Source organism: Anomaloglossus baeobatrachus, chromosome 1, assembly GCF_048569485.1.
Source record: "Anomaloglossus baeobatrachus isolate aAnoBae1 chromosome 1, aAnoBae1.hap1, whole genome shotgun sequence".
NCBI classification, from domain to species: domain Eukaryota; kingdom Metazoa; phylum Chordata; class Amphibia; order Anura; family Aromobatidae; genus Anomaloglossus; species Anomaloglossus baeobatrachus.
The window spans coordinates 31903447-31917245 of NC_134353.1; the positions used below are offsets into that span (position 1 = coordinate 31903447).

The following is a 13799-nucleotide window of genomic DNA, read 5'->3' on the forward strand; positions in this document are numbered from 1 at the left end:
CGCCCCCCTACGCAAATATCTTTATGGCATCATTCGAGGACAAATACATACACTCCCATCCCTTAATCAGACAGCATGCCCTATTATGGCGTCGATTTATCGACGATGTTTTTACTATTTGGGATGGGCCTCTTGAGACCCTGATGACGTTTTTCAGTGAAATCAACACACTTGTACCAGGATTAACATTCACCATACATCACAGTGCCAGGGAGATCAACTTCCTGGATTGTATGATTATTAAGAATAATGATGGTACTATCTCCACGGACATTTACACAAAACCAACAGATAAAAACAGCCTTCTTCATTTTACAAGTAGTCATCCCCAACACATCAAAACTTCCCTTCCGATTAGTCAACACACTCGAGTTGACCGGATAGTGAGCCATAGTGAGGTCTGTACAGTGAGACATAGAGAGATGGGCAACAAATTTATACAGCGAGGCTATCCTGCCAGTATAGCTAATAACAAGACTTCCCGTCCACATGATCCCTCAGCAAAATCTAGTCGCATTCCTCTGGTCAATACTTTTCATCCTTTCTCTCCATTGGTGAAACAAATAGTACTAAAACATTGGCCACTTTTAGGTCTCGCCTATCCGCAAATTAGTGAATTTCAGACAACCCCATTGTTCTGTCACAAAAAGTCACCCAACATCAGGGACAAACTTGTCCGAGCGGATATAGGCTCCTCAACACAGGCTCCAAAACAGAGATTCCTACATAACCCGCAATTTGGTACCTTTCCTTGTCTCAGGTGTGCACAGTGTTCAAATGTTACGAAGGGTAGCACCTTCACTCACCCCAGAACAGGCCAAGTCTTCCAGATTAGAGATTTTTTCACATGTGACAGTTCCCATGTGGTGTACTACATAAAATGTCCCTGCGGTCTCGGATATGTTGGGGAAACTCCGAATAAACAAACACAAGTCCGACATCAGGTGTGGACGCTCTCTTTTGCCTATTCCATCCCATTTTATTTCAGCAGGGCACAGGATCTCCCAGCTTAGATACCAGGTCATTGACCAAGTGTGCACACACCGCAGGGGTGGGGACAGGGTTAAATCACTCCGCGAAAAGGAGGCGCGTTGGATTCATACCCTGGGGACCCTCGAGCCCCATGGCCTGAATCGTAAATATGAATCAGGTTTTTGAAGGTCCTCCAAACCTGTGATCTCGTCTTTCAGTGCCATAATGTACTAACATGTTTTTTCCTTTATGTATATCTACAAGTCATTTGCATGTACAGGATCTCTCGAAGTCCTCATTCTGGTAATGGTACTGATATTATCACTCAAGGGTTACACCATTAAGATATCTATTGACAGCCAAAATAGACCATAGATTCACAATAACGACAGTATAATCATAGTGAAAGATAATCATGAGCTTATCATACTGTTATCCCATATATGTACAGTGTTTAGGGTGTTTTATGTTCCCTAATTTTATTTTTCTTTTATCCCTTTACAGAATTAACATCTCCAGTGTGGTGGGGTATCCCATATACAATCCTGGGCCACCATTAACCCCTCACTCGTCCTTGCACCTATGTCCCGCTTTTATCCGAGACCATCAACCTGGATCACTGTGTGCCCTGGAAGCACGCCCTCACAAGCACATGAGCGTGTCATCACTTCCACTTACGCTCCACCCGTTGGTATGACACGCATCGCTAGGCAACCATTATGTACCAACAACTGGCCAGTGTATTTTCGCCTCTGCGCATGCGCTATAGCTCACTTCCGGCCTCAATGTTAATTGACAGCTCCGAAACCGGAAGTGACGTTACGACATCACTTCCGATAAATAGATCATTTTCGGCCAGTGTCCCACACTCACAGGACGTGCGGTTCACCCCTGCATCACACCAGCACATGGTAAGTGGCCCATTTTGACGATGGGGACATATTTTCTCTTTGGGACATTGCCTCTTAATGAATCCCCTCCTTTTTCCCCATTTGCGACCACACTAGTTACCTGGACTCCCACCACTGTATCTCTAGGACCCCTATCCAAACAAAATACGAGTGGAGTCTCAGGTATAGATCCATTCTCCATGATAGTTGTCTGTTCCTATATAACTTGGAGTACTTTTCCAACACCCTCTCTGTTTTCTTATACAGCCAGTAAGTCATTTAAAACTAACAATGTTTTCCACTAAATGCTGACGAATGTGACCGCACCGTGGCTTCCCACCTCTGGTCCTTATGCACCATTTCAGGTAGTCTGCAATTCTTTTCCCATGTTTATATATTACTGGGGCATCATCCCAAATCAGATGGTAACATGTTTTTTTCCTTTTCTTTTCCATCTTCTCCCCTTTCTTTTTCTCTTTCTCCTTTCCCTTTTTTTCTCTCTCTCTAATCTTTCTTTCTCTCCTTTTCTCTCTCTCGCCTCTCTCGCTTTCTCTCTCTCTCTCTCTCTCTCTCTCTCTCTCTCCTCCTCTCTCTCTCTCTCTCTCTCTCTCTCTTTCTCTCTTTCTTTCTCTCTTCTTTCTTTCTCTCTCTCTCTCTCTCTCTTTCTCTCTCTCTCTTTCTCTCTCTCTTTCTCTCTCTCTTTCTCTCTCTCTTTCTCTCTCTCTTTCTCTCTCTCTTCTCTCTCTCTCTCTCTCTCTTCTCTCTCTCTCTTTCTCTCTCTCTCTTTCTCTCTCTCTCTTCTCTCTCTCTCTCTCTTTCTCTCTCTTTCTCTCTCTCTCTCTTTCTCTCTCTCTCTTTCTCTTTCTCTCTCTCTTTCTTTCTTCCTTTTTCTTGTTTTTTCTCTCTCCCCCTTTTTTTCCTCTCTTTTTCTTCTCTTTTCTCACCCCTTTCTTAGTCCTCAATAGGGATCACCATACCCAAATAAACCACTCTAGACGTCTGACCACGTCATAGACCAATCTACATATCATGAAATACTGAGGTAATCTATGATCCCTTGTCATCCATTGTGAGAATTTTAATATAAAGTACGTATATCAGGATACATTTCATCTACTACAGGTGATGGCTCTTAGATAAACCAGACCCCCTGCGTACGAATCGGTATCATTATACCATTTATTCAACACAAGGTTGAGACCCATATGCCTTGATAACAGGTAATAATTGCGCATTGAACCTTATATAGTCATGACTTCCTTTTAACTTAATGACGTATTATTATTTTTTCCTAGTACTATCCGACATTGTCTACGCATAGAGTATCCTGACATTGATTACCCTGTAGTCCATAATCCTCACTACAGTTTAGCATTGGTATGACCACATAATTAATTCTTCAATAGTCTAGTAAGCTGCTTTTACATCACCTATTCAAGAGGATGACTATTCTCATTACACCATAGGTCTTACAACGGTGTCCTGTGCACATTTATCTACTTCCAGTCCTTTCATCCTTGAGGTGAGCCTCTTTACCATGTGTGTCATGTAATATTCACGTTACACGAATGCGCACTTGCCACGATGGATACTTGATAACATCCACCATAGTTGGCCACGAATCAACCCTTAAAAAACCCCCCATCCACGACCATTGACGTTCATATATTCACTGACTATGCTAATGATTCCATGTCTTTGTCTCTCAAATATGTTCTCTTATTATCCCAATATGCCTACAGTACAACCTTTATTTTGCTTTATTACTCTATACTGATGGATGTCCTGTATTTTTGTTTTGTTTTTCTTTATTGTATATATTGTCATCAGCCCGTCCGACCTGAAGAAGGCCAGATAGGCCGAAACGTTGAGATTGGCGGACTATTGTACAGCACTTTTTTGTCACACGTTTTTCACCACAAAATAAAAAGAAAAGGATTTTGATATCAGCTACATGTCTCTGACTTTCTGTGTCTCCAAGGGTGATAGTGAGTGTGCCGGAGTTTCCATTACTTGACTTATTTTTCTCCAGAGCACCCACGAGAGGTGATGCAAGGTTTTCTTTATAACTGGTACTGCCACCACCGTGCTCCTCAGCAGTGTGTGAATTCCGGGCACACTATCACACAGCAGAGCCGGCACAGCACAGCGCGCTGCCTCCGTATCCTGCTGCAGCTAGTGTGCCCGGCATGCACACACTGCTGAGGAGAGCGCACGGTGACTGCAAATAGAACGGCCCACTACAGGCACCGGCCCACTACAGGGACCGGCCCATCTGGCATTTGCCAGAATTGCCCTATGGCCAGTTCTCCACCTATGTGCCAAGCCGGATAACTGACCCTAGGTATCCCTAGTGCTGGACCCTAAATGGGAAACAGATGGGATGAGCTCTTGATTTACCCTACTAAACACTATAGAGAACACAGAAAATGACACACAGGGGAAAATGCATAAAAATGTACCTACAGATGACACTGATTAAAGTTCAGCAAAGTTCTCAGCAATCATACAAAAGATCAGTAGAAGCCACTGCTTGCAACCAAGGCTTCAACTAACTGAATATCACCAGCAACAGTCCAATGAAGGAAGGGGTATATAAGCACCAAGAGAATACTCATGATCAGCAGCTGGGTGGAAGGTGAGCTCTTGCTGGGTCCAAAAGACAGAGAGATGAATTCAGCAGGAAAGCTACCTATACCAATGAACACTGACAGCAGGAATAATGGAAAGTCAGGGAGCATTCTGCACAGCCAAACGCTGACACCCTCTATGGCCAGAAACCACATGACTGTCATCCATGACACACTCGTGACAATTATCTTTTTTTTTAGGGAGCAGGAACAAACGTGTTTTTTTTCAAAATGAAGAAGTAATGGCTTGTTGTCAATAGGCCTTTCAACATATTAGCCATATTTTGTGAGCTGTTTGATGTTTTTGTACTCTTAGGCCTCCGTCACACATCCGTGTCTCCAGTACGTGTTTGCAGTTTTCTACATGTACCGGAGACACGTACACACGGGGACCTAGGTAATCCCAATGGTTAGGAGACACGTAAGTATTTAGGAACGGAACGTGTGTCCATTCCGTACTTATGTGTCTCCGTGAGTTCCATGCGATGACATGTCCGTGTTGCTCCGGCAGCATTGGTGTCACACGGCCCGCACACGTACCACACGGATGTAGTGTGGATGCGGGCCCATGTGACACGCGCCGGAGAAACACACATGTCAGGTTAAAAATAAAAAAAACACACACTCACCTCAACGAGCCCTGCAGTGTCTGACGCGTCTGTCACCTGCATCCGTCCCCCAGTGAATTTGAACAACGCATCTTCTTCACTGGGGACCGGACGCAGCGTCAGCGGGGCATGGCCAGTACCGGACACTGTCATTCAGCATCACAGACAGCTCCGGAAGAAAAAGGTAAGGCGGGGCTTTCCATTCTCTGTGTGTTATTACGTATAACACACGGAGAACACGTACGTGCCATAAACACGGCACACGGGGAACAAACCCCCCCTTTAACACGTACATGACAAAAACGTCACGTTTTGTCACGTAAGTATGGCAGAGGCCTTAGAGAGTGTGTTTTGAAAAAAACATACAATATATCACAATAAAACACAATGATGTGTGACCAGTGTGGCTGTGCAGTACTTGAAGCAGTAGAAGCCATACGGTAGAGAAATAAGTTGGGTCATGCAGGGGACTGTTTGGCAGTATAGGGCCAGCAGAAGCCCGAGTGAGCAGGTAGAAATATTATTACAAAAATGTTACTGTGATACCATAATTATCTCTGCACAAAAAAACTAGTATGACTTGCTATATTAAAGATATTTTGAAATTAATTTAATGAATTAAATGTCTGAAACAAACATTAGAGTTTCTTAGGAAAAATTTCATGATGAGCCGTGTAGTCATTTATATTTCTTTTATTAATTCCAGATAGTAAAAATTGCCAAAAGTGTCCGGATGGGAAATGGTCAAATGAAGACAAGGATGTGTGTATTGCAAAAACAATCGAATATCTGTCATATCAGCAAGATGTAATAGCTTCCGTCTTTTCCTCCACGTCTGGACTTTTTCTGATCATAACCATCCATGTGTCAGGGATTTTCATTTTTTTCGCGGACTCTCCAATAGTAAAAGCCAATAATAGGAACATCAGCTTCATTCTTCTTCTGTCTCTCAAAGTCAGTTTATTATGTGTGTTCCTGTTCATTGGTTACCCCGATGATACAACCTGTATGCTACGACAAATCTCCATTGGAGTAACCTTCACTGTTGCGGTGTCTTCTATCCTGGCCAAGTCCATCATGGTTTCCATCGCGTTCAAAGCCACCAGACCTGGAAGCTTCTGGAGGAAATGGATGGGGGCGACACTGCCCAATTCTGTAGTACTGATATGCTCCTTCATTCAGTTTCTGGATGGAATTATTTGGTTGTCAGTTTCTCCTCCATTTCAGGAGCAGGACATGGACTCTTATCCAGGAAAGATCATCATTCAGTGTAATGAGGGTTCTGTTGGGGCATTTTGTTTCATGTTGGGTTATCTGGGGTTTCTGGCCTTGGTGAGCTTTGTTCTGGCTTTCATGGTGAGGACATTACCTGATATCTATAATGAGGCCAAGTACATCACCTTCAGTATGCTGCTCTTCTGCAGCGTTTGGATCTGTGCTATCCCAGCGTATCTGAGCAGTAAGGGGAAGAACATGGTCATAGTGGAGATATTCTCTGTACTGGCCTCAGAAATTGGGATATTGGCTTGTATATTTTTCCCCAAATGCTACAATATTATTGTGAGGCCAGAGATGAACAGTAGAAGACAATTCCTGGAGAAACATTAATTCATTTATGGATTAAATATAGGACATATCAATAACATGGAATATTTACTCTTACATTGTTATAACGAACAATTAAATGAAGTATTAAAAGTAAAATCAATAATATTAGATACTGTTTCAGTTGTGTTTATTACAGTAAACGCGGAGACTTGGGGTGCTCTAAATGCTTAGGCTTGGGTAAAGTTGTAAAAACACAAGAAAAAGAGGTAAATACTCATCCAAAAGTATAGTGTTGCTGGATGGGCAAGTGATGTATTGTCAGTGGGTGAATGATCATGTGTAATTTAGTTCTATTGTAACATATTTTTCTTTCTCTCTCTTATATCAGATGTTCATGTGAGATGTGTAGTAGGTATTAACTATCTGGTCTAACGTATAATAAATGAATGGATGAATTGTATGAATGAACAAAAAAATGAATGAAATAGTTTATTTTGAAAAATATCACTTTTACTTCCAATCATCTGCAGCACCCTTGGTTATGCTACCCCAGTGGTCTGCAGGATACTAAGGCTTTCTGGAATGCCCTCTGCCATCAACCTACACTTCACACACAGATAGAGCACATTCCCTGAAATTAGACGCAGCATGTAGAGGGTTAACAGTGGGAAGATGTGAGACCCAATTCCTTAGCTGTTAGCCTGGGGAAGGAGCGTGGCTAGTGGAAAGCGAAAGGGGTTGATAGACAGAGTAGGCAGAGGAAAAACGACGGTTGAAGCGGTGACAGTTGAAAGGAGTCAGTGAGAAGAGTGTAAGGATTGTGAGGAGACCCAAAAGGGTGACTAGGAGGTAGTAGCCTGATGGTAGACAAAAGATCCCAGGTACTACGCACGATGGGGTACTGGACCCCAGAGTAGATGACAGCTCCAGACAGTCTGCTGATCAAGCCGTGTGTGGTGACTTCCAAGGTACCACACCACCCACAGGCTCAGGGAGACAGCCTCATATATAGGACCCGGGAGAGGGCACCAAAAAGTAGCTTACCCCAGAAGGGACCGCGAGGCCTGTCACACTGGGTCTCACGTCAGCACCGAGACAAAAGAATTTTGATTGACCAGCCGTACCACACTGTAATTGCAACATCCAGTGAGTAAATACCGGTGAATCTGCAAGAACTGTGTCGTGTCTGTTTCTAGCGCACCACAAGGCGTAGCACACCTACATGGGACTTAAGCCCCTACTGGCGGAGAGCCCCAACACACTTGCTGCTATACCATCTATCCCTAAAACCACAGCAGCGGTGGGACATGTTATTACCGCAACCCGCCAGTGACATCACGAGTGACATACAAAATAACCCTGTTACTGAGTGCCCCCCCAGGTCACGGAACCAGGCACCGTAACCTGTGACAGTGATCCCCGTTATCCACCGGAGCGGAACCGAGTATCTCAAGGGCCTGGGGCGTGGCACACGTCCTTTTCTCCGGTACATGTTTGGTCCTTTTCCTCACGTACCGGAGACACGGGCACACGTAGACCCAATAAAACCAATGGGTCTGCGCTCACGTGCGTGTTCTGCCATGGACCGAGCGTATGTGTGCCCGTGTGCTCCACACGTCAAAATGTCAGTTTTTCTCCGGCATCACGGGTGTCACACAAAACGCAAACGGACCACACGGAGGTGTTCCGTGTGACACGCGCCGGAGAAAGCACACGTGTTTGAGAAAAAAAACTTTACTCACCTTCTCCAGCACTGCTGCTGCTGTCACTTGCTTCCGACCGCCGCTCATTATGTTCATTGCATATTCACATCACTGCGGCCGGAAGCTGCAGTAGCAGGGAGTCGGCAGGATCGGAGACCAAAGATCAGCACCACGTACAGCAAAGCCAGGGACAGGTGAGCAGAAACTTCCCGTTCTCCGTGTGTTATCACGGATAACACACGGAGAACACACGTAGTCCATAAACACGGCTCACGGAGGGCAAAACGCACCTCTGACACGTCCGTGAAAAACATGCGTGGTTTTTCATGAACGCATGAAAGAGGCCTTACAGAGGATATCATCTCCATCTCTCCTATTGAAGACCAGGAAAAGGTTCACAAGAGGCAGCCAAAACCGTATTGGTTACGAAGCCAAGGAAAAGGACTCGTGGTGCTAATGAGAGTGGAGAAGATCTGTTTATATTAATTCTGGAGACAAATCAGGAGAATTTGAAGCAGCAATGAATTGCGTTTCTTGATAAATACAATCATCCTTTTCTCAATGATTTTGTTGTAAATATGTAAGATTTTACATATGAGACCCCTAATTACGATGTCCATGAACAGGTGAATCGGTGATGTCAGGAACATTTGCTAAAAAGAATCCATTGAATGTGTCACCAATGCGTCTTTCAGAGGATATTATCTCCATCTGTCCTATTGAAGACCAGGAAAAGGTTCACAAGAGCCAGCCAAAACCATATTAGTTGCGAGGCCAAGAAAAAAAAAAACTCAACGCACTAATGAGAGTGGAGAAGATCTGTTTATATTTAATCTGAGGAGAAATCAGGGGAAATTTGAAGTATAACGAATTCTGTTATTGGTAAGTACAATCATCCTTTTCCCAATGATGTTTTTGTAAAAATGGAAGATTTTACAGATGAGATGCCTAATGGTCAGTGTCCATGGGTAGGTGAATCGGTGATGTCAGGAGATGTGTCTAAAAAGAGTGCATTGAATGTGTGGCGCCCTTGAGGCTTCAGTCACCACCGAGGTACTGCACCTCAGCCAGAGGTGTGGTATCCAATCCTCGGTACAGAAGATGTCATGCACCAGTTTGCACACAAAAACAGACAACACTTTTAGTTAGCAGCTCACCACCGGGTCAGAGTTGGGATTTGGTGCCATTAATGCTATGTATAGCCACCACTGGAGATGGCATCTCCCTCCCCCTAATCCAACACCTGGCAAGTTGAATCTAGTTAGCGGGAACAGCCTGTGAGAGAAAGTTAGGGAGTCGAGAAGGAGCAGTGGAGGAGCGAAGACCTGTGGTCTGAAGCTGGTGCAGCTCGACCCAGGCACAAGACAGAAAGGGTCCTAGAGCCCACGGGACGTGCGCCATACTCCCATAGCCTCATTCCATGACAAATTGGAGAGGAGGGACTTAGCCACAGAACGGGGACTGGTCCCTAGACTAGAGGAGAAGAACCAACGTATTCATCTAGTAAAACCATAGGCTAAGGACACACCTAGTACCAAAGCCATTTCCACACACGAATCCGCTGGAAGGTGACCACATAGGGCCAAGGGATAGAGCTTTAAGCCACCCTACAGGGTCCACGGACACAGGCTCAGGGCAATGTGTGCGTAGGCGCAGGACAGGCCAATGAGAAGTCAGAGCAGGAAGACGGCCATGGAAGAGACATAAGAAAGGTGCACCTGACTTGATCTCCAAATTCCCCGAGATTGGCTGGAGCCCATCATAGGGAAACCCAGCATTCCAAAGGCGGACACTGACTAGTCGTGTTACCTTGGAACCTGCTACAGTGAGTAAAAACCTTGAGATTGCATCCCTTTGTCATTCCATTCTTCACCTGCGCCTCCGGCCTGCCCCCCTGCAGTCACGCTCTCCGGGTCCCCTGCCCTGCTCCCCGGCTCACCTGCCACGCTCCCCAGCTTCCCTGCTTCTCTCACCGGTCTCCAGCCTCCTTTGCCCGCGGTCTCCAAGCGTCCCTGTCCCCGCTCCCGGCGCCCGTCGGCTACACAGCCCCAGCCCGGCTCTCCTGCTTCTTGCTCACCGCTCCCTGCCCTGGCTTCTGGCACCCGGGCCGCGCGCATGCGCATTAGGGCGCGCGCGCGGTCATTGACCCTTTCTTAAAGGGCCAGCGTCCACTGACAGGAAATTGAGCACACAGGTACAGGGTATAAAGGGGTTTAGTGTCCAAGTGGGCGGGGCCTGTTCTTCGTGTTTTCCAAGCTAGGAGTCAGGTCTCCTTGTGTCTCTGTGCCATACTTATCTATCTCTCTTCTAGAGCCGTTCCTGCCTCGCCATCTGGTCCTGCCGATTCCCGAACCCCGAACGCTGACTATCTGCCATCCTGTCAGTCCGTACCACCTCTGATCCCTGTGGTGACCCGTCCTCTCGCTCCATCGGTTCCGGACTCCGCCTGACAACATCTCGGCCTCCGAACCTGAGCTCTGTCACCCGGACTACCATCAGTGACTCCGTGGTCCCAGGGACTTCACCATTCTACTCTTGTACATGGACTGTCCTGCTACCCGTAGTGTTCCGGCTACCGGACCCCTTGCCTTCATCAAGGAGTTCGGCCCAGTGGATCCACCTCCTGGGTCTGCCCGTCCACCTGGCCCTAACAGTAAGAACATGCCATGGATCCCGCCGAAGCACTAGCAGCCTTGCAGGAGGAACTCACACGCCAGCGTGAGACTCAGACCCGCATGCTGCAATTCATGTCTTCTGTGGACGCCCGCCTGAACACGCTACAAGCGTCACTTACATCTTCAGCATCTCGGGCTTCCACTAGACAATCCACGGCTCCAGCTCCCGTGGCAGCTTCTTCGGATGCCTCCAGACTTCGTTTGGCCTCACCACCCCGGTACGCCGGAGATCCCAAGACCTGCAGGGGATTCATAAACCAATGCTCCCTCCATTTCACGCAGCTGCCGCATTTGTTTGCCTCCGACCAAGCCAAGGTCGCGTTCATCATGTCCCATCTAGAGGGTGAGGCACTGGCGTGGATGAACCCCTTGTGGGAAAAGGAGGATCCTGTGACCACGAACATCCAGGAGTTCCTGCAGGCATTTCGTGGCACCTTTGACGAGCCCGGACGCGCCTCCGCGTCTGCCTCATCTCTTCTCCGGTTACGTCAGGTGACTCTGACGGTGGGTCAATACGCCATCCGTTTTCGCACCTTGGCTTTGGAACTCGGGTGGAACAATGAGGCTCTAACCGCCGCCTTCTGGGAAGGACTCTCGGGTCGAATTAAAGATGAGCTGGCTGGTCGTGACATACCGTCCACCCTGGACGCCCTGATTACCCTAGCGACTCGAGTGGACATTCGCTTTCAGGAGTGATCCAAAGAAGTGTCCCGTGAGAGACGTCCGACACGGCATTCCTCTCCTCCGCAGAAGCCCTCCGTACTTCAGTCAACGGCATCTGGTGTCTCCGTCCACGAGCCCATGCAGATCGACCGTGTGCGGCAGTCTGAACAACGCCGAGCAGAGCGGCTCGCCAAGGGCCTCTGCTTCTACTGCGGAGAGGGCACACACCTTCTACGCTCCTGTCCAGAGAGGCCGGGAAACTCCAAAGCCTAGGGTTGGTAGGAGAGGCCACCCTAGGTGCTGGGACTCTCTTAGACCCGGTTATGTGGACTGTTCAAGTGGCAACGGGAGAGACGCGGTTCACGGCCGAGGCGTACCTCGATTCTGGGGCAGCAGGCAATTTCATCCAGCAGGCCATGGTGGAGAAGTACCAAGTGCCTGTTACTCCACTCGACAAACCCCTCGTGATTGCCTCTGTGGATGGGAGACCCCTCTCTGACACCATCTCCTGGATCACCAGGCCAGTCGAACTGCGTATCGGTGCCCTGCACACCGAGAACATCGCTCTCTACGTCCTCCCACACATGTCCCATCAAATCCTGCTGAGACTCCCCTGGTTACGGACACACGAACCGTCAGTCAGCTTGTGCACTGGTGAAATCACCCGATGGGGCTCCTCTTGCCACGAGAACTGTCTGAAGATCATACAACCCATCCGACGGCCTCCGGTTCCAGAGTCCCTACCGGGACTGCCCTCGGCCTATTGGTCCTTCGCGGACGTCTTTGACAAAAAGGAATCTGAGGTACTTCCGCCACATCGTCCTTACGATTGTGCCATTGACCTGCTCCCGGGAACTACACCACCTCGAGGGCGGATATATCCGCTGTCTCCTGCCGAAACAAGGGCCATGTCTACCTACATCACAGAGAACCTGGCAAGGGGATTCATTCGGAGATCCTCCTCTCCTGCTGGAGCAGGCTTCTTCTTCGTTAAGAAGAAAGAAGGCGACCTACGCCCATGCATAGACTACCGGGGATTGAACCAAATCACCGTGAAAAATAAGTACCCCCTGCCGCTCATCCTCGAATTGTTTGATCGGCTTAGAGGAGCTCGTGTGTTCACCAAGTTGGATCTTCGGGGTGCTTACAACCTGGTCCGCATCCGCTCTGGGGACGAATGGAAGACCGCGTTCAATACTCGGGATGGGCACTATGAATACTGTGTGATGCCCTTCGGCCTGTGTAACGCACCAGCAGTCTTTCAGGAATTGGTGAACGACGTGTTCCGGGACCTTCTCTACATCTGTGTGGTGGTGTATCTTGATGACATCCTGGTCTTTTCTCCGGACCTCCAGACCCACAGAGAGAACGTGCAGTTGGTTCTACAACGACTGAGGGAAAATCGGCTGTACGCCAAGTACGAGAAGTGTGTCTTCGAGCAGTCTTCTCTTCCCTTCCTGGGTTACGTTATCTCCGATACCGGACTGCAGATGGATCCGAAGAAGGTCTCCTCCATTCTCAACTGGCCTTCTCCTTCTGGACTGAAGGCAATCCAATGCTTTCTGGGATTCGCAAACTACTACCGCCAGTTCATCCCTCACTTCTCGGCTCTGACTGCTCCTCTCTCCGCCTTGACCAAGAAGGGGGCTAATCCAAAGGACTGGTCACCTGCGGCCGACGCCGCGTTTGGCTCTCTGAAGCGGGCATTTGCCTCCTCCCCTGTGCTCCACCGTCCGGAGTTAAACCGACAGTTCACCTTGGAGGTGGATGCCTCCTCCTCGGGAGCCGGAGCAGTGCTCATGCAGAAGTCCTCCTCCGGGAAGATGGTGACTTGCGGTTTCTTCTCCAAGAGCTTCTCAGCGCCTGAACGCAACTACACCATCGGGGACCGAGAGCTATTGGCAGTCAAACTGGCTCTGGAGGAATGGCGCTACCTTCTAGAGGGAGCAGTGTACCCCGTGATCATTTACACGGACCACAAGAACCTGGAATACCTGCGGTCCGCTCAGCGACTGAACCCACGGCAAGCCAGGTGGTCCTTGTTCTTTGCCAGGTTCGACTTCCAGCTCCATTTCCGACCTGCGGACAAGAATGTACGCGCAGATGCCTT

At 48.0% G+C, this 13799-nt stretch overlaps 1 protein-coding gene across 1 annotated transcript in view; it reads left to right on the forward strand.

Moving 5' to 3' along the window:
* Positions 1-6708, forward strand: part of LOC142312307 (vomeronasal type-2 receptor 26-like) — a 108121-nt gene extending 101413 nt beyond the window's left edge. Inside the window, exon 11 of the mRNA XM_075351578.1 lies at positions 5807-6708. Within this exon, the coding sequence (XP_075207693.1) occupies positions 5807-6708 (902 nt within the window). The remainder of the gene's footprint in view (positions 1-5806) is intronic.
* The last annotated feature ends 7091 nt before the right edge of the window (positions 6709-13799 follow it).